Source organism: Plecotus auritus (genome assembly GCF_963455305.1).
Source record: "Plecotus auritus genome assembly, chromosome: 9".
Lineage (NCBI taxonomy): Eukaryota > Metazoa > Chordata > Mammalia > Chiroptera > Vespertilionidae > Plecotus > Plecotus auritus.
The window spans coordinates 19672046-19695845 of record NC_137783.1 but is presented as its reverse complement, the minus strand read 5'-3'; the positions used below and the strand labels follow the sequence as shown (position 1 = coordinate 19695845).

General features: G+C 38.9%; 1 protein-coding gene across 2 annotated transcripts in view; it reads left to right on the top strand.

The window, feature by feature from the left end:
* The first annotated feature begins 12198 nt into the window (after window positions 1–12198).
* SLF2 (SMC5-SMC6 complex localization factor 2) overlaps window positions 12199–23800 on the top strand; it is a 42502-nt gene continuing 30900 nt past the window's right edge. Inside the window, exons 1-5 of one of the 2 annotated variants that reach the window (XM_080642327.1) lie at window positions 12199–12489; window positions 15304–15347; window positions 15828–16567; window positions 18159–18216; window positions 22540–23495. In XM_080642327.1, the coding sequence (XP_080498453.1) occupies window positions 12350–12489; window positions 15304–15347; window positions 15828–16567; window positions 18159–18216; window positions 22540–23495 (1938 nt within the window). In that variant the 5' untranslated portion in view covers window positions 12199–12349. The remainder of the gene's footprint in view (window positions 12490–15303; window positions 15348–15827; window positions 16568–18158; window positions 18217–22539; window positions 23496–23800) is intronic. The other variant, XM_080642328.1, reaches the window with a different exon arrangement.

The window sequence follows — 23800 nt, the reverse complement described above, 5'->3', positions numbered from 1 at the left end:
ATTGTGAGAAACCTATTATTTCATTATTTTTATTGATATTAGTATAGTACTTCAGAGTAACCTACTTTTCCTTTTTCACCTTTATATTATTATTGTAATTTTCTTGAAATTATTTGTGTAGTTTGCATTATCTATGAATTTAATTCCAGGAGAATTAAAGTGGTGGTAAATTTTTGTTGTAAGCACAGAATGTTGAGTATGGCAGGATTGAGTATCTCTGTTTATAAGATCATTAAGCTTTGCTTGCTTCTGCTTCCACAAGCTCTAGGATTCTAAGATGAAACATACAAATAAAAAGAAGCTGGTGTACCTTGATTTTAATAATCATGCTTTCACTTATTTTTCTTTTACAGTATCTTCTGATATATATTTTTTTCAACTTCTTGCCACCAAAGCCTACAATCTTACCCACATCTATCTTCTCTTAACTCCCGCCTGTGTGTTTTTTAAGGAGTTTGACTTTATTTATCTATTTATTTTTAGTTTTTGTTATTTATTTCCTCTCCCCTTTGGCAACCACCAGTTTGTTCTCTATATCTATGAATCTGTTTCTGTTTTGTTTCTTCATTTGTTTTGTTTTTTATAGATTGCACATATAAGTGAAATCACATGGTATGTCTTTCTCTGGCTTTTCCATTTAGCATAATACCCTCTAGGTTCATCCATGTTGTCGAAAATGGCAAGGTTTCATTCTATGTTTTTGCTGAGTTATATTCCATTTTATATATGTATATATGTATATGTATATGGACAAGCATTAATTTATGCATATATACCAAGTGCCTACCATGAATAAATAATAGTTATGAATAATGATTAATAAACAGGAATAATCAAAATTAATCTTTATTGAGCACCTATTTTATGATGGACACTATTATGTGCATTTTACTATATATGTTAACTGATTTAATACAAGCCAATGAGGTAGGTACTATTATTACCTCCTATTTTTCAAATGAGGAATCTGAGGCATTGAGAAGCTAAGCAACTTCTTAAACAGTAACAGAGCTCATTTAAACCAGACAGTCTGGCTTCAGAGCCCACACTCCTAACCACTCACTATACTGCCTCTTGAGACAAACAGACAGAGCCCTTGCCAATTGAAGCTTTCAATCCACAGAGAAGACATATATACAAGAAATCATTTCAGTTCAAGGTCATAAATAGTATAGTGGCATCATAGTGTACACATGGGTTGAGCAAGGAGCAACCAGATCTCTTCCGGGATGTTAGGAAAATTTTTAGTAGGAGGACAAGATAGCAGTACACGTGGGTGCACAAAAAACCAGAAGCAGGAGTGAGACTTATGTGTTCAAAGAATGGCCAGGCCATTCTTTGTTCTGAATGACTGGATGTAAGATGCACAGAAGGAACACAGTGAGATAGCCTCACTCAGGTAAAAAGGGATCAGATCATGGAGTACCTGATATAGTACACCAAAGATTTAGTTGTAGATTTAGGACTTTAAAATTTGTTTAGGGATTTTGTTGTTGTCGATTATGATGTTTTTGTCATTTTGCTTCCCTGATAGCAATGAATTTGGGAATAGCATGTTCAGATTTGCTTGCTAGGTAGACAGCTCATGCTGCAGTGTGAAAGATGAATTGAAGAAAGGCAAAGTGAAGAAAGAGAGACTAGTTTGGAAGCAGTTGCAAGAGACTTTACAATGGATGATTAGGGCCTGGATTGGGGTGGAGTAGGAGGGATGGAAAAGAAATTTGAGTACGCAAAATATGTATTTTTTTAAATTCTACAAACCTATAAGAAAAATACAAACAGCTTAGAAATTGGGTGAAATATACAAATAGGCAATTAACAAAATAAAAAAAGCCCTTCCAAAAAATGTATAAAGATATTCAACCTAATAATGAAGGAAATACAAAATAAAAATAAATGAGAAACCATTTTCACACTTCAGATTAGCAAAAATAAAAAAGATGACAATATCAAATAATGGAGTGAACACGAGAAAAACAGTGCCTCATATATTGCTAGTGGGACTGTAAATTAATTCAGCCATTTATGGAAAACAATTTGGCAGTATACAATAAACTTGATAATGCAAATACCCTATGACCCAGCAATTTCCCTTCTGATTATATAACCCATAGAAATTCTTGCACATGGGCACAAATAAACATGCACAGAGATGTTTATGACAGCATTGTTTGTAATGGACAGATAAAATGTGGATATGAACTGCATACATAAGTAAAATGTACATGTGCGCATATCTTTAAAAACATATGCAAAATAATCCTATACATTCTTTATAACTAAATATATATGTGTGTTAAAAAATAAATCTGGCCCTAACCGGTTTGGCTCAGTGGCTAGAGCGTCGGCCTGGGGACTGAGGGGTCCCGGGTTCGATTCTGGTCAAGGGCATGTACCTTGGTTGCCGGCACATCCCCAGTGGGGGGTGTGCAGGAGGCAGCTGATCGATGTCTCTCTCTCATCGATGTTTCTAACTCTCTATCCCTCTCCCTTCCTCTCTGTGAAAAATCAATAAAATATATTTAAAAAAATAATTAGCTGGTGCTGGGGAAGCCGTCTCTCCAGTTTGAAAGGTTTAAAATAAATAAATAAATAAATAAATAAATAAATAAATAAATAAATAAATAAATAAATAAATCTGAGGCATGGAGAACTTATGGACTTGAAAACCGTAATAGTAGGGGGAGGGGAATTAAACTAGGGGTGTCAGTTAAAAAGGATTCACCTATTTCTGTAATGCTTTATTATAAAAACAAAAAGACCAAGAAAGAGGAGAAGTAACTGGTCAAAATGTTAACACTTGTGAGTTCAGAGTGGTGAATATATGTTTATAATTGTATTCTTTGTATTTGTCTATTTCTTTTACATTTTTTAAGAGAATCAAATACGTATGTATATATGTGCATTTTTTAGAGAGAAAAGAGGATACAAATGATATTTAAGGTGCAAAATCACGACAACTTAGTGACTGATAACAGGTGGAGGCTAAGGGTAACAGAGGGGCGGGGTTAGTAGGACTCCCAGGTTTCTGGCTTGAGTTACAGGTGAGGAGAGATTCACTGAGATAAGAAATACGGGAGAAGCCCAGCCAGCATGGCTCAGTGGTTGAGTGTTGACCTATCAACCAGGATGTCACAGTTCGATTCCTGATCAGGGCATATCAGGCTCAAACCCCAGTGCGGGGCATGTAGGAGGCAGCTGATCAATGATTCTCTCTCATCATTGATGTCTCTTATCTCTCTCGCCCTCTGCCTTCCTCTCTGGGATCAATAAAATATATATATATTTAAAAGAAATACAGGAGAAGAGAGCATCAAATTTGGAGGTTAGGGGGGAAAGATAATAAGTTCTTTTTAAGACACGTAGAGTTTGAGAATTCAGCAACAAATGTGCTACCAAATCTCTGTCAGGTAATATAATTTAGTGGCATCCACCCTGCCCACAAAGTAGAAGCAGGAGTTGCCCTGATGCCAGACAGTTCAGGTCCTCCTATATGTCCTTGGTAAAAAAAAAAAAAAAAATAGAAACAGGAGTGTCAGTGTTAAGGTCCTATGGAAGGGAGATGAAGAAATGAGTAGCAGCTAACAGAAATAGCGGTGGATATCTGGCAAGGTCTTCCTTGTAAGCAATTAATGTAACATTTAGCATAACTTTTCATCTAAAATCATTGGTCCTTTTATTTTTTTATAAACTAGATAGATAGATAGATAGATAGATAGATAGGTCTTTCTTTGGAAAAATAATATGTGCAAAATATAAATTTCACAAATAGGAGAAAACCTCTCTCCATGGCAACCACTGTTATAAGCTTCTTTACCTATGATCAAGTTGGACACTTAAAAGGACCAATGGCCAATGGCTATAAAAATTATAAAATGTCCATGTCCTCTGACCCAGCAATTTCCCTCCCAATTTATCTTAGAGATCTACTTCTATATTCACAAAGGTGAATGTATAAAGGTATTGGTTACGGCATTATCCGTGGGATAAGGCTGAAAGGGAACTAACCAGTTCAGCAATGGAGGATCTGTTAAGTAAATTATGGCCCATCCATACAGAAGGTACTACACTACAGTGAGGAAGTCACTTGCATCCTTCCAGAGATAGTTTTGGCCTATACATACAAATAACCCCTTTTATTTATTGAAGAAATAACATAGTGTATGTATATGCTGTAGCATACACTGTTCTGCAACTTAATTTTTCACTTACTATATCTTAGAGATTATTTCATACCAGTTTATAATATTTACAAGTGTTGAGAATTCAGCATAACTACTCCATAATGTTGCTGCATCCATACTGTGTGACCAAAGAGCCTGCAGGGGCCTTGAACTGAGACTAGCTTTCCCGCACACATGCCTAGATAACACTCCCGAGTCACAACAACAAGTAACGATAGCTAAACCTTATCATTCTTATTATATCCCAAGCACTATTCTAAGTGCTTTACTTGTATTAACTATTCTAAAACTCACAAAAATGTATGAGGCTGGTACTAGCATCATTCCATTTTATAGATGAGGACAGTAGCACAGAGGGGTTAAACTTGCCCAAGGTCACAGCTCTGCTAAGTGGCAGAGCTGGGATTTGAATCCAGGCACTTGAACCCTAGGGCCTACACGTTTACCCATAACACATCCTGTATATGTAACTCAGACTTCCTAACTACAGCATAGTATTCTACTATGTATGTACCATAATTTGTTTAGCTATTCCTATTGCTAGCCTAGTAAGTTCTCTTTCAGTCTATTGCTACTGGCAGTGCTATAATGAATACTTTTATAGAGCCAACTTTGAATATAGAAGTATATTTTGAAGATACGTTAGAAGGGTAATTGCTGGATCAAGACATACGGGTTTTATTTTTTATAGATATCAGCCATGTTATTGAAAATGAAAACAAAAAACAAATGCCCCTAGGTATTGTCATAGGTAAAGTGTGGCAATTTCTTTATGCCCCTAGGTATTGATTATAGGTAAAGTATGGCAATTTCTTCAAGTAAGAATCCCTGAGTGAGAATCCTGCCAACTCCCTTTAACACTCCTCTGGGCACCAAAAGTACTCACTATGTCCTGCCCTTTCAGCTCCAAGAGACATTTATTTGTTTTGTTTTGTTTTTATGATTTCCAAGAGGAAGGGAGAGGGAGTGAGAGATAGAAACATCAATGATAAGTGAGAATCGTTAATCGGCTGCCTCTTGCACACCCCCTACTGGGGATTGAGCCCACAACTTGGGCAGATGCCCTGACCTGGAATCAAACCATGACCTCCTGAATAATAGGTCAATGCTCAACCACTGAGCCACACCAGCTGAGCGACATTTGCTTTAAGAGAGCATGATCTCATCGAACTAGAGAGACAAACGTTAGAGTATATATATCAAGACATCTAGGGCAGCTGAAATAGGGTGCTGCAGGCTTTTACTGCAGGTCTATGCCATGTCTCACCCCACCACTCCCAGGGTCTGATGTTGAGAGAGGAGGAGAAAACATGGCACCTACATTCCCACATGGAAGCTGTGACCTGGAGAGGCTGTCCCCGTTTAGTGGGGAATACGCCCTCTGGTTCTCTCACAGTTCCACCTCGTTACTCACTAAGGCTGAGTTCCAGGTGCCATTTATCATCATGCTTGTGCAAACATTGGTCAAACACCACCATTTCCTAAATTGTAGGAATGTGGTTAAAAAGGTCAGTAATCATAAAGTGCTTAGAATATTGCTTGACCCAGTAAGGACCATTAAGTGTTTGCCATCATTGTCCTCACTGTTGTCAAAAATTATTTTTCTGACCCCAACTTTATAAAAGTTGGGGAGATGGACCTGACTCATGTACTTATATTACCTAGCTAGCCCCTGTAGCTATAAGTGTGAGACCACCCCCCCCCCTTTGTACTTCTTGAAGCCAGAAATTTAGAATTTCCTGGGAAATCTCTTGGTTTTCAAATGTTGAGCATCACCTTTAAAAAACTCTTTGGGAACTAAAAGAACATCTTCAGGAGGCCATATTATCATGCAGGCATAAAGAGTTCAATATTTTGGTGTTGTGGAGATTACAGTTTAAGGATGGTGCTGATAGGAATGACTCTGAAGAGGCAGGTCAAGGCCTGATAAAGAAAGGCCCTATGGGTCAGGACAGGTGTGTTGAATTCTGAGAAGAACATTGTGAAGGTGTGAGATCAAATTTATTATCCTCTGTAGACTGTCTTCAATTCTGGGATGGTGGGTTTTCACGTGCGGGGTAGGTTGAACGAGGAATAGAGATATTTCTGTATCTTTTGCACTATTCCCCCTTCTCTCCCATTTCTCATCTGAAGTCCCTAGATTACCGAGGACAAGGCAGGACCTGATAGGGCCACCTTGGCCACTTCTCCCCATCTTGAAGCTATTTACAGCACAGGAAAGGTAAAGGCAAGCTTCTTGGAGAGACATCTGCCTCCTTCTACTCCTGGAGGGGATGGCCTTAAAAGGGCACAAGGAGAACCCTGGTTATGTTTCCTGCCGCGCCCCCCACCCCCCGCCGCCGCCCCACCCCTCCCTTCAGCAGAGTCACCAAAGGAAGCCCATCTTGTTTCCTCCAAGCAGCTTCTGCTGTTCAGTACCACCAATACACAGAAGCATGAAATATGAACACAGACTATAGCAACAACTTTCAAACGTTTCCACCGCTGCCCACAGTTGGAATCATAGAAATACTTTTTTATTTCACTGCCATATACACTATATATTCAACAGAAGTAAACATTTTGCAAAACAACACATACCCAAATAAGATGTGCAGTGCACCAATATTTTCTACTCAATTCTGTTTGTTTGTTTGTTCAGTGTGATCTGTGACCCATTATATCAATTTCAAAACTCTAATGGGTTGCTAACCAAGTCTGAAAAACACCTGATTACAGGTTGGAGTCTCTACAACTACTATTTCCCAAGGAGTTTCTTATTTCAGATGTATGAGTAATACATATGCCTACCACCATTAGTAAGCAAGATAACTCTAGAAAAAACATGGAGATATTTATATTTATATTTGTTATTTCAAATTAGCTTTTACAATTGGCTTCCATTTGGAAATTTATCACTTTCCAAGCGATACTGATTTTCCACTTATGGAAATGATTTTTAAGTTTTCTTTTTAAATAAATGTATTTAAGTTTAAAAAGTGATTTAAAGAAAAATATTACATAAATCATAGTATAGGAAATAGTCATGTCAAAAATCTCAAACATGTTGCTCATGTTCTTCTGTGTGGGAAGCACTATCTTGCACCATCCTATCTAATAAAAGAGTAATATGCAAATTAACCATCATTCCACTACACCTACAAGCCACGCCCACCAGCCAATCAGGAGCGAATATGCAAATAAACCCAACCAAGATGGCTACAGCCACAGAGAGCAGGAGGGAGGCTTGGGTTTCCCCGGCAGTGGAGGAAGCCAAGCTTTCCGCCTGCCCTTGCCGGCCTAGGCCTCCACTCAAGGCTACAAAGTTTCAATGATAGAAGATACATAAACCCAAACAGAAATGCCGGACAGAGCTGGAAAGAGCAGGAGGCTAGGGTTGCCCCCGGTGATGGAGGAAGCCAAGCTTTCCGCACACCCTGGCCAGCCCAGGCCTGCGCTTAAAGCTACAAAGTTTCAATTATAGAAGATACATAAATCCCAATAGAAATGGCTGCCGCCATGGAGCAAGCAGAAGGCTTGGCTCTGCTCCAGGCTACAAAGTTTCAATTGTAGAAGATAAATAAACCCCAGATACCAGGGCCTCCGCTTGGGTTGCCAGGGGGCGTGGCCGGCCTGCAAACTACCACAGGCCCCTCGCCCAGGCCACCTCACGCCCCAAGGGAACCCCCACCCTGATCTGGGCCACCCTTCAGGGCAAACCAGCTGGCCCCCACCTGTGCACCAGGCCTCTATCCTATCTAATAAAAGAGTAATATGCAGATTGACCATCACTCCAACACACAAGATGGCTGCCCCCATGTGGACACAAGATGGCCACCACAAGATGGCCAGCAAGGGAGGGCAGTTGGGAGGAACCAGGCCTGCAAGGGAGGGCAGTTAGGGGTGACCAAGCCAGAAGAGGAGGGAAGTTGGGGGCGACCAGGCCTGCAGGGAAAGGCAGTTGGGAGGGACCCAGGCCTGCAGGGGAGAGCAGTTGGGGGGGGACCAGGCCTGCAGGGGAGGGCAGTTAGGGGCAAACAGGCTGGCAGGGGAGCAGTTAGGCATCAATCAGGCTGGCAGGGGAGTGGTTAGGGGGTGATCAGGCTGGCAGGCAGAAGCAGTTAGGGGCAATCAGGAAGGCAGGCAAGCGAGCAGTTGGGAGCCAGCAGTCCTGGATTGTGATAGGGATGTCCGACTGCCCGTCGGACATCCCTTGAGGAGTCCCAGATTGGAGAGCGTGCAGGCTGGGCTGAGGGACACCACCCCCACCCCGTGCATGAATTTCGTGAACCGGGCTTCTAGTTTCATTATAAAATAACAAGAAACCTACTTTCCTAAACATTAGATCTGGTTTTTCAGAGTTTTACTAATTACTCCCAGGAAGTTAAGTTACATGACATGACATTGTATTACATTTCACTTTTCCCCAGCAGCCCCTTCAAACCAAGGCAAGGCTTTTTCCAAGCACTTGTTGGGCAGTTTTGAGTCCAGCATCTATTGGAAAAATGATTTGTGTAGATCTCGAGATGCTGGAACTGCCTGCCCCTCTTTGGATCGTCACGTGGTCTTCCTTTCTCTGTCAGGTTCTCAAGTTAATTATTTCCTGTTTCTCTGAGTCTATTCCTTATCCCCCTTCCCAGGTAACCTCTACCCTCTCCTACGCACACTCTCGTGACCACCCGCAGGCAGCTCTGCAGCAAACCCACCTTTGTCTCTCAGCTGCACTAGCCCATCCTCCAAACGCCTTAGAATTTATTCCAGAGTACAGCTATCTCAGAGCAAAAATATGTCATTAGAAGTTACTTTTAGAGTTCCCTGATTTTTCGTGACGTTCTTTGTATCTTATCTAACCTTTTGTTCTCTTACTCCCTGCTAAATAAGGTACTGTGTGAGACAGTCTGCCCAAGCTGTTTTCTTTCTGACTGCTTGTGATCTCTGGCATCAGCTGTATGGCTACTCCTCAGGACTCCCACGTTGGGCTTGCCACTCCCAGCAAACTTGATCTGTTGTTCATGAAACATTTTTCCTGCTGCTGCCCCATCCCCCCCATCAAGGCCAAAGTCAGAGCTCCTTCTATTGTCTTTAATAACTCGGGTGCTAAACTGAGCTAAACAGTACCCCCTAGAAGCTTCTTGCATAGAAACCACTCCATTCCTGTGGTCTTTGCGTCCTTATCCCCATACCCCCAATCTCAAGTCGTCTGGCTTAATATCTTCAAATTATTTTTCCAACCCTGCCTGAAGTTGTGTCTTAAGTCTAATTCAGTCTTATCTACTTTATTCATCATCCTCTCCCCCTAGCGCCACATGAAGTTTTCTCTCCCCTTGTCTCCTCAAGTGTCAATACCTGGGCTCTTTAAGTTCTTTCCCCTACTGTACAGCTTCCTAGCCATCTATTTTTGGCCTTCTACAAATGAATGTGTGAAAAGCCTTATATCAACACACACACACACACACACACACACACACACACACACACACAGTATATACACATTCAAAATGGGAGAAGATGTGTAAGCACAAAATAGATTGTCCAACACTATTAGGGGGGGAAATAAGAGCCTTAGAGATTCCCGGCAGTTCTGGTTAGTATGTTGAGCATATTTCACTCTGCAACCCAAATTTGTTTCATTTTCAAGCACAGCTTAAACAAAGAAGATCCTTGATGCTTATTGCGGATTTAGATAACTGCTTCCCTGTTAAGAAGAGATTTTTTAAATTGTGTTTTCATTATGATTCCATTCCATTTATTGATCAAGGGATTTCTTGCCTCACTTAACTCCATAATCTGTTGCTCAGATTAAGAAAATGTGAAAACTATTGTTTGGTAGCATGAGTATAGACTTTAAAGTGATACCTTGGAAGCTGGATGATTCAACTACGATAATCCAAGAAAAGCAACTAATTGATCATGCAGAACGTGTTTTGATGCATTACTCTTTTTATATGGACTGACCATGCACTGAAATGAATCAAATTAAATGTTTTGTAGATGTGCTGCTATAGAAGCAGGGATTTACTAGTGTAGAAACATCCAACAGAAAGCACTAACACAAGAGGTGGGAAATAATACATGTAAAAACCCTTAATAAACAATGTATGCCGTTATTCATTCAACACATTTTGAGCATCTTCTATTATGTTCTTTTTTATATAAGGAACAACGCAAGGTATAGTAACTTCTCCGTTATTAGAAATGACCCCCATTTTAGTCTTTCCTTTCTTTTTAAAAAATATTTTTATTGATTTCAGAGAGGAAGGCAGAGGGAGAGATAGACAGAAACATCAATGATGAGAGAGAATCATCAGTCAGCTGCCTCCCCCACACCCCAACTGGAGATCCAGCCTGCAACCAGAGCATATGCCCTCACTGGGAATAGAACCGGTGATCTCTTGGTTCCTGCAACAACCTTCAACCACTGGGCCACACCTGGCTGGGCAGTATTTCCTTTCTTGCATCACTACTACCTAGTACCGTGGTCGGCAAACTGCGGCTCTTTGGCCCCTTGAGTGTGGCTCTTCCACAAAATACCACGACCTGGGCGAGTCTATTTTGAAGAAGTGGCGTTAGAAGAAGTTTAAAAATATTTGGCTCTCAAAAGAAATTTCAATCGTTGTACTGTTGATATTTGGCACTGTTGACTAATGAGTTTGCCGACCACTGACCTAGTATATAGACAGCTGTGTATAAGTGCTTTTGGATGAATGTGAGACCTGTACATTCACTGCTGGTCTTCTACCCTCCACTTTGTCACCTTGTTTGCCACTTTATTCCTCATTAATTCTTCCTCTTGAGGGCTAATTGGGAAAGAAAGGAGGTGAATTTCAGGTCAGTCAGGCATCCTTAGCTACTGAAGCAGTTAAATCTCAGTGCAATAAACTTTAAAGACCTGTCTAAATCCTTTTGTGTCATTTAAGATTTTATTCCATCCAACTGATTGAACATCCTGCCAATTCAAGCTTAGACAACCTTGAGATGGCTATTTTGGTTAATAGTTATAACAGTATGTGACCTGTCTCTGGAAGATTTTGTAAATTAAAGTGTAAGAGTCTGTCTAAAGAACGAACTCTAATTTACCCAGTGCTTATTTCATGAGAGACTCTCAACTGTACAGTTTGCATTGCTTATCTATTTCATAACGCGAGCAAGACTGGGCAGTTTACAATTACCAAGAGAAGTAGAATACCCACTCTATAGACGTGGACACTGAGGCTCGGATACTCTGACCAGTCTCTCAGTTTGTAAGGAAAACCCTGGCTCACAGGCTCCATAGCCCAGTCCATTTACAAAGGATTGGAGATTGCTGGGGCTTTCACTAATCTATGCTGTCCACACTTAACATGGGTAATTGAAACCTGACCTTATGTTCCTTTCAAAATCTCCAAGGAGTCTGGCTGCAGAGCCTTCATGGACAACTTCTTTCAGCAGCTGAAAAGCAAAATGTTTTTGTGGAATAAAATCAGTCTTTATTTCAATGGGGTTTTTTCCTTCTTAAAGAAAAAAAAAAAAAAAATCCACCACAGCACTTAACAAGAACGCTCACAGAATGGGCAAGTCTTCAGATCTGGCTGTGTAGAATACCGAGGAAGTGATGACAGCTTTAGGGCACTTTGGTATTAGATGTTACAGACGATGTAATGAACAGCTGGGGATTTCTTAGACCCGATTGTGTGACCAGGAGGGCAGCTGCTGCTCGGGTTTGCTTTTGCAAACCTCGCCCCTCGCTCTTGACCAGCCTGGTGTCGCCTGCTGCTGCAGCGCCTACGGCAGCCCGCGCCTTCCCGCCCCCGCGCGCCCGCCCAGGCTGACGCGAGCAGGACTGGGCAGCACGCCCCGCCCCCGCCCCGCGCACGTGACCGCGGGGCAGTTTTCCTTCTCCCCTCCCCTTCCCGAAACCCCTCCTTCTCCTGAGAGGCTGCGGCTTTCTATTGCGCCACTACGGGAATGACCGCCGTGTCAGCCAATCAGAGCCCGACTCTTCAAGTAAGACCCGCCCCCTGATAGTCCTCTGGTTCCTTCCCGCTCACACAAGAGTCACTTCCGAAGAGAGAGAACCGCCATGAAGAGAGAAGGGGGTGCCGCCCACCTCTGTTCCGACAGCCTCCCCGAGACCCAGCAACAAGACGGCAACCACGCACCCAACTTCTCCAGCCACAGCTCATGCCGCCGTCGCCAGCGGCGCCGACATGACAAGGCGCTGCATGCTCGCTAGGCCAGGTTTCCCCTCATCCCCAGCCCCGGGGTCGTCGCCCCCGCGCTGCCATCTGAGACCCGGTAGTACCGCTCCTGCTGCAGCGGGAAAGAGAACAGAGAGTCCTGGGGACAGGTACAGTGCAGAGGGCTTGAGAAGGGGCCGGGTCGCGGGGGCAAGGGTATGAGGGAGGACTGCGGACGGCCGCTCTTCCAGTTCCCGCCATCCTCCGCGAGCTCAGGCCTCAGCGTTTTGGGGCCTGGCAAACCTCCGCCCCGCCTCCGCGCGGCGGCTTCTGGGAGTTCGAGTTTTCTTTTCTGTAGTTGGGACGCTGTCCTCGGTCTAGTGACCGCCGCCGGGATGGCTACAGAGATCCCGCCTTAGAATGTGATTCTTGTCCTTTACGATAGCTGGACCCGGGGCCCTAACCGGTGCACATCTAGGTGGTTTTCTGTACTTTGCCAGTTCTACTGATCCTAGTGGTTTAATAGTATAAACCGTTTTTTTCTATATTGTAGGTGAGAAATTATGTAAGGTGTGATAAGGGAAACCCACAAATTACTTTTTAGTTCAGTATAAACAATAATTCATACTTGAAAGAACATGCACATTTGGAATGTGATGTTTTCTCCAATCCAAGAGGCCAGTTTTTATGTAAAGATTTTTGTGGGAGCTATGTAAAAAGATGGGGAATTTCTTCAAATGACATCCTCTGACAATAAAACATGTTTAAATTCTCTACACACTTGGTACTGTCTTTTTTATTTTAAGTTTAAAAGCTTGTAACATAAGTTTAACAGTAAATGTATCTTCTGCTATTGTAGAACAGGTCCACAATCCCTTATCTTAATTCTGAAAGTCAGGAAGCTATGAAAACCAAAAGTATTCAGTAAGTTTGGCACCACATCTTACTTGGAAGCCAAACCTGACTAGAACTAATGGAAGGCTGTATATGGTCTTTATCCCATTAAGTGTAAGTATTCATGAGTTTTGCTGGAAAAATATTAATGTGTTTACTGCTACAGGGTGCAATATCAGACCCCACTGGGGGCTTTACATACTGCATCCAAGTTACCTGCCTTTCTAAAATCCAGAATTCTAAAATACATTTGGCCCCAAAAGTTTCAGATAAGGGTTTGTGAGCTGTTATAAATTTTTTAACTAGTTATAAATAATAAACATTTCTGTGCATGAGAACTTAAGGAAACATTCCTTGAACGTTCATAGTTACTTTGCAAATATCCTGCGTGTTTTACAAAACCATTTTTCTCTTAGTATAAGAATCGAAAAAAAAAGAGCCAGTGATCTAATATTTTAGGAAAGAGATATAGTGTTACTTTTAGTAATTAATGTAAAAACATTTAGTATTATCTTGTTTTGAATTAACTTTTTAATCCTGTCCCATCTCTCTTTCCTCAACCAATAGCTGAAGGTATCATCCTTCCCTTTACAGAACCTCTAGCATTTGTTTCTTGACTCTCATGTAGTGACATGTCCAATTTATTTTATGAAAACAAATGCATAGATTCTTCCTTCCATTACTCATTCATTTCATAACCTCTTTAACTTTTCTACCAGCATCTCAAACAAACATTGTAGGCTCTCAATAAACCGTTAAAGGTGGACATTGCTCTTGTAATGTGATCAGTAAAGTATATAAGATGAAGAAGAAACTAAACCTTCAAGGGACTTGGGTTGTTCATTTTCTCTGAGCATTCCAACCTCCTAGTGGATAAATGTTTAGGGAAACTCATAGAATATTGCTTATTCTCTTTCAATAAAATAATTACATTTTAGCCATATTTGCCAGGTTGATTTTTTTGTTCTAGATATAATTCCCTCTTTATGCAGCTGACAAATAACTCTAAAGATATGAACAAATCAGAATATGAATTCTGATAATATGGTCGTATTTCACTTTGTGTTCACTGTAGGGTGCAGAAATTCTTTTAAAAAATGAAAACAATTTGGGTTTTGTTATTCTTGTTAACTTTTCTCTTTGTTTTATTTTCCCCCAGGTAATGTGTTATTCTTGTTAATAACTTAAGAACTCTTAGATAGCCCTGGCTGGTTTGGCTCAGTGGATGGAGTATCAGCCTGCGGACTGAAGGGTCCCGGGTTCGATTCCAGTCAAAGGCACATGCCAGGGTTGCAGACTCCATCCCCAGTAGGGGCCGTGTAGGAGGCAGCCAATCAGTGATTCTCTCTCATTATTGATGTTTCTCTCTTCCTCTCCCTCTCCCTCTTCCTTCCTCTCTGAAATCAATAAAAATATTTTTTAAAAAAAGAACTTTTAGATAAATTAAGGTTTTTGAAACGCTATGTAGTTGTGAACTCATTCCAATTTCTGCTGTTACTTAGATTAGCATCTTACTGTAGTATACAAGAAAGTAGTATAAGGTTAATACTTGATCCTTTGTCTTTTGCTCAGCACACTCTTCAGCTGCAACCTCAGACCAGCCAAATCGACCCATTCTACCATCTACTCTTGTGATGAGTCTCTTCAGGTTTTACTCAGTTTTTACAATATCCATTATTCATTTAGCAAACATTGATTAAGCATTATTTTAAATCAAATTACTGAAGTTAATCAAAGAATAGGATCAGATCCCCTCAAGATCTTTTACTCTATGTAGTAGTGAGCTTTTGAGCCCTAGGAAGCACTCTACCAATTCTCTGGATCTATACTCCAATCTTCTCATTTTAGTACTATAGATTATATAAACCTCAGTTGTACTTATAAATTTATTCCTACAGGAAGTGGTGAATTATATTTTCAATTGTTTATAATCAGCAAAGCATTATTGCCCTTGTCAGATTTTGATTAAACTAGGTAGTGAAATCCAGCCTATATTCTATAAATCTGCTAGTATTCTCTACTTATTCTGAATTATTGAGGTTTGAATATTAGCTTATGTGATTCCATATTAGTTATGCTTTTATTTTCAGGAAGCAGTCAATTATAGATTTCTTCAGACCAACTTCAAAACCAGGTATGTATACTACTGATGCATTTTTGTGGGATTTTTTTGGAGAGGGAAATGGATTCAGTTCTTAAATCTGCTCTAAACTCATAAATTTGATTAAACAGTATTAAAAATTGAAAACTAAAATGCAGTTTTTTACAAAGATAAACAATTCTAAGCATCATGAAGAAACTTGCTCCTATATTTTAAAACAATTCTAGCCAATTTTCATAATGCATACTGTTTTGATTCTCTAATACAGTAACTTATTTCATAGAGCCATAAGGAGCTTACATGATATAGCAAAAGGAAGGCTTATGAAAGTAAGGCTGTTAACAATTAAATTGTGTCTTAATCCCACCCCCCATAAAATGTGTATCATCATCTAAATAAGCAATTTGAATTTTTTTGTGATAGATTAGTATTATTCATACTTTAAATATTTATACAAAATAGTTTGTATATTTTTAATAACATGTGATTTGTGTGTTTTAATTGGCTATTTAGACAGACATATGTTGGATTCTCCACAAAAATCAAACATCAAATATGGAGAAAGTGGTTTATCCATCACTGGGACAGAGCAGTTTGAAAGGAAATTATCCTCGCCAAAAATATCTAAACCCAAAAAGCTGTCATCAGAAAAGAGCTCTATTTTAGAGGCTTTAATGAAAGGTGTTAAAGAGCACCCTAAAGATCATGGTGTACATGAGTCATGTCGGCCTTGTGTGTCACTAACCACCAAATGTCCAAAGACACTTACAAAGACTGTCTATGTTCCTCCTTCATGTCACTTGTCTAAAGAGATGAAGACACTAAAGAAAAAACATCGATCTCCAGAGAGAAGGAAGTCACTGTTCACTCATGAAAATAGCAGGGAGAAGAATGATAGAGATCGAGGCAAGACCAATGCAGATTCCAAAAAGCAGACCACAGTGACAGAAACTGACATCTTCAAGAACACCTCCAGAAGTCTTAGCAGCAGAAGCAGCCTATCCAGGCATCACCCAGGAGAAAGCCCACTTGGAGCTAAGTTCCAGTTGTCACTAGCTTCTTACTGCAAAGAAAGAGAACTAAAGAAGTTAAGAAGGGAGCAAATGGAACAGAGAATCAACTCAGAAAATTCTTTCTCAGAAGCAAACAGTCTTTCCTTAAAATCCTCTAGTATAGAAAGAAATTACCAACCAAGGCAGGAACAAAGTAAACAGAATGATGTCAGACCTGGAAAGAGTAATCTTTCAAACCTGGTATGTGAAATAATTACTGAATTAGCTTGGCTACTGCTTTATCATATTTAGATACTAAATCTAAAAATATTTTAAAATTGTTAGCATCATATTGGTATCTCTTATTAAAGAAATACTGATAACACAAGATTGTGTAGTAGAAGCTGATTTCATTAGGTTTTCTCCAACTGTTGATCAAACTCAGTAAAATAATGTTTCCTGCCCTTAATTTTTTAAGTTGCTAGAAATACAAATCTCAGGCCCCACTCCAGAACCACTGAACCAGAAACTGTGGAGGTAGAATTCAGCAGTCTGCCATTAACAAGCCTTCTAAATGATTTTGATGCACTTTAAAGTTTGAGAATCACTGGTTTAGATTATACATAAACTAGAGGCCCGATGTACAAAGATTCGTGCAAGAATGGGCCTGCCTTCCCCTGGCTGCTGGCACTGCCTTCGCTCCAGACAGAGCTGTCTTTCCACCTTTGCTCTGGCCTGGAGCCGCCTTTCCGCCTTCCCACGCTGCCCAAAGGCCCGGAGCGGCTGGGGCAGTGTAGAACACCTGCATCCCGCTGCGGCTGCTTGGCACCTGTGTATGCAAATTAACCCACCGTCTTTGTTGGGTTAATTTGTATACTCACTCCTGATTGGCTGGTGGGCATTGCAAAGGTAGGGTCAATTTGCATCTTTCTCTTTTATTAGTGTAGATCTTAAATAATTGAGTATGAGTCTTAGAAAGCTTAGAAAACTATCCAAATAACTTTTTTTTTAAATTTTTCAGTTAATTTAGTTTTTTCCATCACCATTTATCCCCTCTATGCCCTCTTCCACTTCCATCCATCCCCTTTCACATCTTAACCTCATCAGATTTATCTTTTGAGACTAGACCAAACTTAGATCAGCACAAAAGATGACCCTCATCCCTGGGAAGACAAGTTGTTAAATCTATTTCAGAGAGCTTCTCTACCTGCAGAGCAAATACAGGAAGATTAGGTAACAGTAAGTGCTATGATGAAATGTTGCTATGAAATTTGTACACCAGATAGACCAAAAATAAACCAAACTATGAAGTTCTGGGAGTGAATGGAGATTGTTGCAAGATAATATGTTTATATAACTCTAGGGTTTGCAAGGAGTTTGGTGCCTTTACCAGTGAGATTTGCTAATGATCAGTAGAGATTAGTAACATTTGGTCCATTTTTATAAGATTTCAGTGTTTGGTATTGCATCAGTTCTTAAACAGAAGTATTGAAAAGTGAATTGTATCTATTTGATTGGCAAATATTAAGCCTACTATTTCTTTATCAAAATAATAGTACACTGCTCTAATAAAATCTTAATCCTGAACTATGAATGTAAATTTCTAAATTTGTGTTACAAAAACTGACTTTATTTTATGGCATTTTTTATATTTTTATAATATAAATGCCCTTTATTTTTATGATAAAGCTTAAGAATTTAAAATATTTTATTATAGAAGCTTGAATTTAACCTCCAAATATACATTTTTGCTTTATTCAATCTAGAAATCTGTGTTTAAATGTTATAAAGAAAAATTCACATTCTTTACTTCCCCCAACTCCTAATGAATTTTATCTCATTTTGCTAATAGGAAAATGGACACCTCTCAAGAAAAAGATCATCTTCTGATTCATGGGACTCTGCTTCAGGTAGAATCAAAATTAAATTTATGAATTTTAAAATAAATTTGCATTTTAATGGCACTGTTCCTTAAGCAAATCTGTTTAAGTATGCAGTTTCTTCCTAGAGGTGAATTGAGTGTCACATTAGTTTAGGGTTTAGTAATACTATATTCAAAAGGAATAGTCCTAGAATTTAGTATAAGTAACCAGTGATTTGTCTTGACTCTTCTCTACATTCTTCAATAGTTCCTAACAGTGTGTTTCTCATATTGGTATTCATTGTTCTTCTGAATCCTTGGCTACAATTAAAAAGCATAATCTTATATTCCTGGAATTGTGGACTATCTGAAGTCTTGGTGTATTAAAGATGCTTTGTATAAGGTTGAAACTGTTATCATGATCCACAATAGTGAGTCCTGTATTTCAAATACAAAGATCCCTTTTTAGTATCAAATTTCAAGGGCACCTACATGATACTAGTTTGTACTTTTAATATCTGTTGGTTGACAAAATACATAATAGCAAATAGCTGCTGTTAATTCAGTCATTCTTAAAATATCTTTCTCTTTTTTAAAATAGAACAGTATAAAATGTAAAGAGTGCAGAAATTTATAACAAAAAATGAAAGGCCTCAGAAATAACAACTGTTAATAATTTGATATGACTGCAAACTTTGAAAAATAGACTTGACAAAGTTCCATACTCATTATGATAATAGCAAACATTTATTGAGCACTTACTGTGTGCCATACTCTGTTCTATATTCTTTTAATTTTTTTGAGCCTCATATCTGTATAAGATGGTTACTTTTAGAAACTTAAAAAATGGAGGTATAGAGACAGTTCTGACTTATCACTCTTCAGGTTTTGTGTAAAACTCTTTTTTATATATTCTAGAGGTGCACTGCATTTTGACCAAGTGATCTCAGTGTTAAAATTAATCTTCAGCCAAGGCTAAAATCATACTTTACCATTATTAAAGAGCTTCTAGCATCAGGAATAAAATTGAAGTTTCATATGATTTTTAAAATTTATTTAATTTTTATAATGTTGATTTTGGTGATTTAACTTTAGTGAATTTTGACATTAATAGTACAAGAACAATAATTTCTTAGGTATGGGATTGCTCCTGCACTCAGTGTTTGTAATAATAAATAAATGATCTCTTTGCACTGAGGTGAATGGAAGAACAAAATATTTTTAGGCTAGTTCGGCCAGTATAAGAGGCTGCTAATGATGTTTATGCCACCAAGTTAGTCAGTCTTTTTTCCCCCTCTGATAATGACTAAAATAAAAATTATCTTCAGTTCATGGATTTACAGATTTCCTCAGTGGTGACTGTAGTTTTATTTATATAATACCACATACTGACGTTTTTGAACTCTTGTCTATTTTCAGAGGCAGACTTAAGATGTTGCCTTTACTTATATTTTTATTTCTAATATGTTTGAATGTTTTTCATAATCCTCACAATTGTGGTATTGTACTCTTAATAAATATACTTTTATACTTCAGTTGACTGTCAACAGAATATAAAGGATATTAGGGGATTTTTCTTTCAAACTCTAAATAACATGAAGAGTGCTTATCTTTATCTGAATAGAGATTAATAATCTAAATGTTATGTCTTGTTCATATCACTATTATTACACAGTTGTGATGGTGCTATGCATAATCACACACAAGTTCAAGGGTTTCAGAAATGTTGGCAGCGTAGGCATTTGGCTCTTTGGTCTTTCAGAGCCCCATCCTTTGGCTGAATTCTGAGGTCCAGCTTAATCCATTGATAGTTTATTCCATAATTTATTAATATCTAATTCCTTATTAAGCATTTGGATTTTCCCCTTTTTTCTTTACAGACTCAATCACTGTCTTATCTGAGTATTTCATATACTTGTTAGATGCACGAAATTCATGCAGGGGCTCAGCCCTTGAAGCCGCAGCGGCTTGCCTCAGCCCTCGCAGCCCCGGCTTCATCCGGAAGGATGTCCGGAAGGTCGTTTGGCTATCTGGTCTAATTAGCATATTACGCTTTTATTATTATAGATACATATTTGAAAGATTGTAAGACATTCAGTCTGAAGATTATACAAGGGATGCATAAAGAATCATGAACTTGACTGGCATGGCTCAGTGGTTGAGTGTCGACCTTTGAACCCGGAGGTCACGGTTCGATTCTCAGGGTACATGCCCGGGTTTTGGGCTCCATCCTCAGGGGGTGTAGGAGGCAGACAATCAGTGATTACCTCTCATCACTGATGTTTCCATCTCTCTCTCCCTCTCCCTTCCTGTCTGAAATCAATAAAAATATCTATTTTTATTTAAAACAAAAGAATCATGAAAATTTTGCAGTTAATCCATTGTCCTAGAGATCTTGCAAAAAGGGAGCCTACCTATAGTACCAATTCACCCTCCTCTAATTCTAGATATTAAAGCTCTAAGTAAGCTAATTTTTCCTAAACTTTGCCCACTAATACTTTCTCTCTTCTCCTGGATAAGTTTTCATTCCTGAACAAAGCAGGAATTTCTTCTCATTACTAGCTATAATAAATGTCTGACTTCTCTAGGAAAATGGAACAAAACTCAAACTGGCAGGTCTGTAGCTATCTTTCTTATAACTTTCAAACTTAAGGTAATATACATCTGTCCCAAGTGTTCCCTTTTTCTTAGTTATTTGATTTCTTATTCTGCACTATAAGGGACCCCTATCCTTTTTTATAGGACATTTAACCTCAGAAAACTTAGTGGGCATGAATGATTTCTTCAGGTAATAGGAGATATCTGTAGAAAAATGAAGCATTTGTTTAATTGATTATTTTTATAAGATGAATTTTCCAGATTATATATTGATCAAGGTATACAAATAATTGCTTAACTCGAGGTTTTTATTTGTTTCTTTTTCTTTTTAATTTGTTGAGGATTTGGGGACATGGGGAATCTGTCCATGTGCAGAAAGAAACTTGATTTAGGGAAATTTGATTTTTGAGAATACTGATTATATTAGTGAATTTTTAATGAATGATAATTTTTTGTTAATCTTTACTGGAGGATATTTTTCCATTGATTTTTAGACAGAGGGGGAGAGACAGAGAGAGAAACATCGATGTGAGAAAGACTCATTGATTGGTTGCCTCCCACATGCGCCCCAACCAGGCCGAGGATCGAGCCTGCAACCTAGGTACGTGCCCTTGACAAGAATCAAACCGTGGACCCTTCAGTCTGTGGGCCAACACTCTATTCACTGAGCCATACTGGCTAGTCTCTGAATGATAAATTTTAAGAATGAATTAATGAAACCACATTTTTAAGCAATAAGAAATTTTTAAAAACTGGTTAACTCTAATATATGTGGTTATTAAATTGCTTCTGAATGGAACTGCTAACACAGCTTATATTAGTTGTCTAGGGCTGCCATAATAAATACCAAAACATAGGTGGCTTAAAACAAATTTATTATCTCATGGTTCTAGAAGCTAGACATCTAACGTTAAGGGTATCAGTAGGGCCATGGTCTCTCTAACAACTCTAAGGGAAGATCCTTCCTTGCCTCTACTAGCTTCTGGTGTTTGCCTATCATCTTTGGCATTCCTTGACTTATAGATGTATCACTCCAATCACAGCATCTTCTCCCTATGTATCTTCATGTCATCTTCCCTCTGCATGTATGTCTTCATGTCCAAATTTCCCTTTTTATATGGACACCAGTCATATTAGATTAGGACCCACCCTAATGACCTCATTTTAATTTGATTACCCCCTGTAAAAGGTCACATTCTGAGGTACTGGGAGTTAGGACTTCCACCTACCATTTTGGGAGCCACGGTTCAACCCATAACATAGCTGAAGACTAGAGCAATACATGGGAAAGGATGATTAAATACTAGGGAGAAAGACAAATTAATTTTTTTAATTGAGAACTTAAAATGTGTCTGCCTTCACCATATGTGTGTATTTAAGGTCATATAAATTTAGATATAGAAGTGTTAAATTTCTGGAATCAGGTAGTCCTTGGTCTAACAAAAGGGTGTATGTAACCCTTGCCTTGATACAAATACAAGTTTTTTATGTTTTGGAGAGTCACACCTTTAATCCTACTTAGACAGTAAACTTTTAATAGTTTTGGAATGAAAATAAGCATTTGTCATCAGCTTTATATTTCTTGAACTGACCAGTGTTTATCAGTTAAAAAGAAATGATAGTATTAACTCTTTTTCTTCATTCCATATGTGGTGAATAATCTCAGCCTAAAGTTTTAAAATGTAAACATTTGACAGGTTGTTCTAAACATTGAGTAAACTTTACTAAGGTAGAAAAATATGTTTTCACTAATCTAGCAAAAATTAAATTTTAGCAGGCTCTAAGCAGAATAAATTCCCTGACAAAAGAAAAAGGAACTCTGTGGACTCAGATCTGAAAAGCACAAGAGAATCTATAATGCCAAAAGCAAAAGAGTCCTTCCTTGAGAAGCGTCCTGATGGACCACATAAGAAAGAGAAATTTATAAAACACATTGCACTGAAGACACCTGGTGATGTATTGCGCTTGGAAGATATAGCCAAGGAACCGAATGAAGAAGCTGACCGCTCCACTGCAGGCTTGGCACCTTCAAATTCTGGCCACCATTCTTCAAGGAATAGTGACCAAGTCCGTGTGGCAAGTACCAAAGAGACTAAGATGCAGAAACCCCACTTATCTTTACCTCAGGAAAAGTCTACAGTTAAAAAAGCTAGCAACCTTCAGAAAAATAAAACTGCTAGCTCCGTGGCATCAAAGGAGACAAAACTTTTACCTTTACTTTCCCATGATCCGAGTGCTGGTTCCTCTCGGGTACCATTAAATTCTAAAAAAGATAAAGAACGTTCTTCATCTAAAGAATGTTCTGGGCATTCTACAGATTCCTCCAAACACAAGGAACACAAAGCAAAGACTAATAAGGCTGATTCTAATGTACCTTCAGGGAAAATTTCAGGGGGATCTTTGCATTCAGAATATGGCACTCCTACAAAGTCTCCCCAGGCTGCTTTGGAAGTTGTGCCATGTATCCCAGCACCTTCAGATAAAGCCCCTTCAGATAAAGAGAGTTCAGGAAATTCTAATGCAGGTAGCAATGCACTGAAAAGAAAACTAAGGGGTGGTTTTGATAGTGATGAAGAAAGTTTAGGTTACAACCTAGACAGTGATGAGGAAGAGGAAACATTAAAATCCCTGGAAGAAATAATGGCTTTGAACTTCAATCAGACTCCTACATCTACCGGAAAGCCTCCTGCTCTTTCCAAGGGGCTTGGATCTCAGTCATCAGACTATACAGTAAGTTGTTCTGTAACATTTATCTTCACTTGAAGAGGGAAAGATGGATTGATTATGAAAGAGGGATAGCATGTTAGAACCTTTTTAAAATCCAGTATTTGTTATGAGTCATAATTGGTCTGAAACTGATAGAGTTTTTGTTTGGTTAATGGGTTTCCCATATCTTTAGTTTTATTACTGTAAATCAGTGGTCTCCAAACTTATTTGATCACACACACTTCTATTAGTAAAACAATTTTTGAGCATGCACCCCAATGTATATGTATACTTATAGGTTAATACATGTATCACTATACTATGTACTT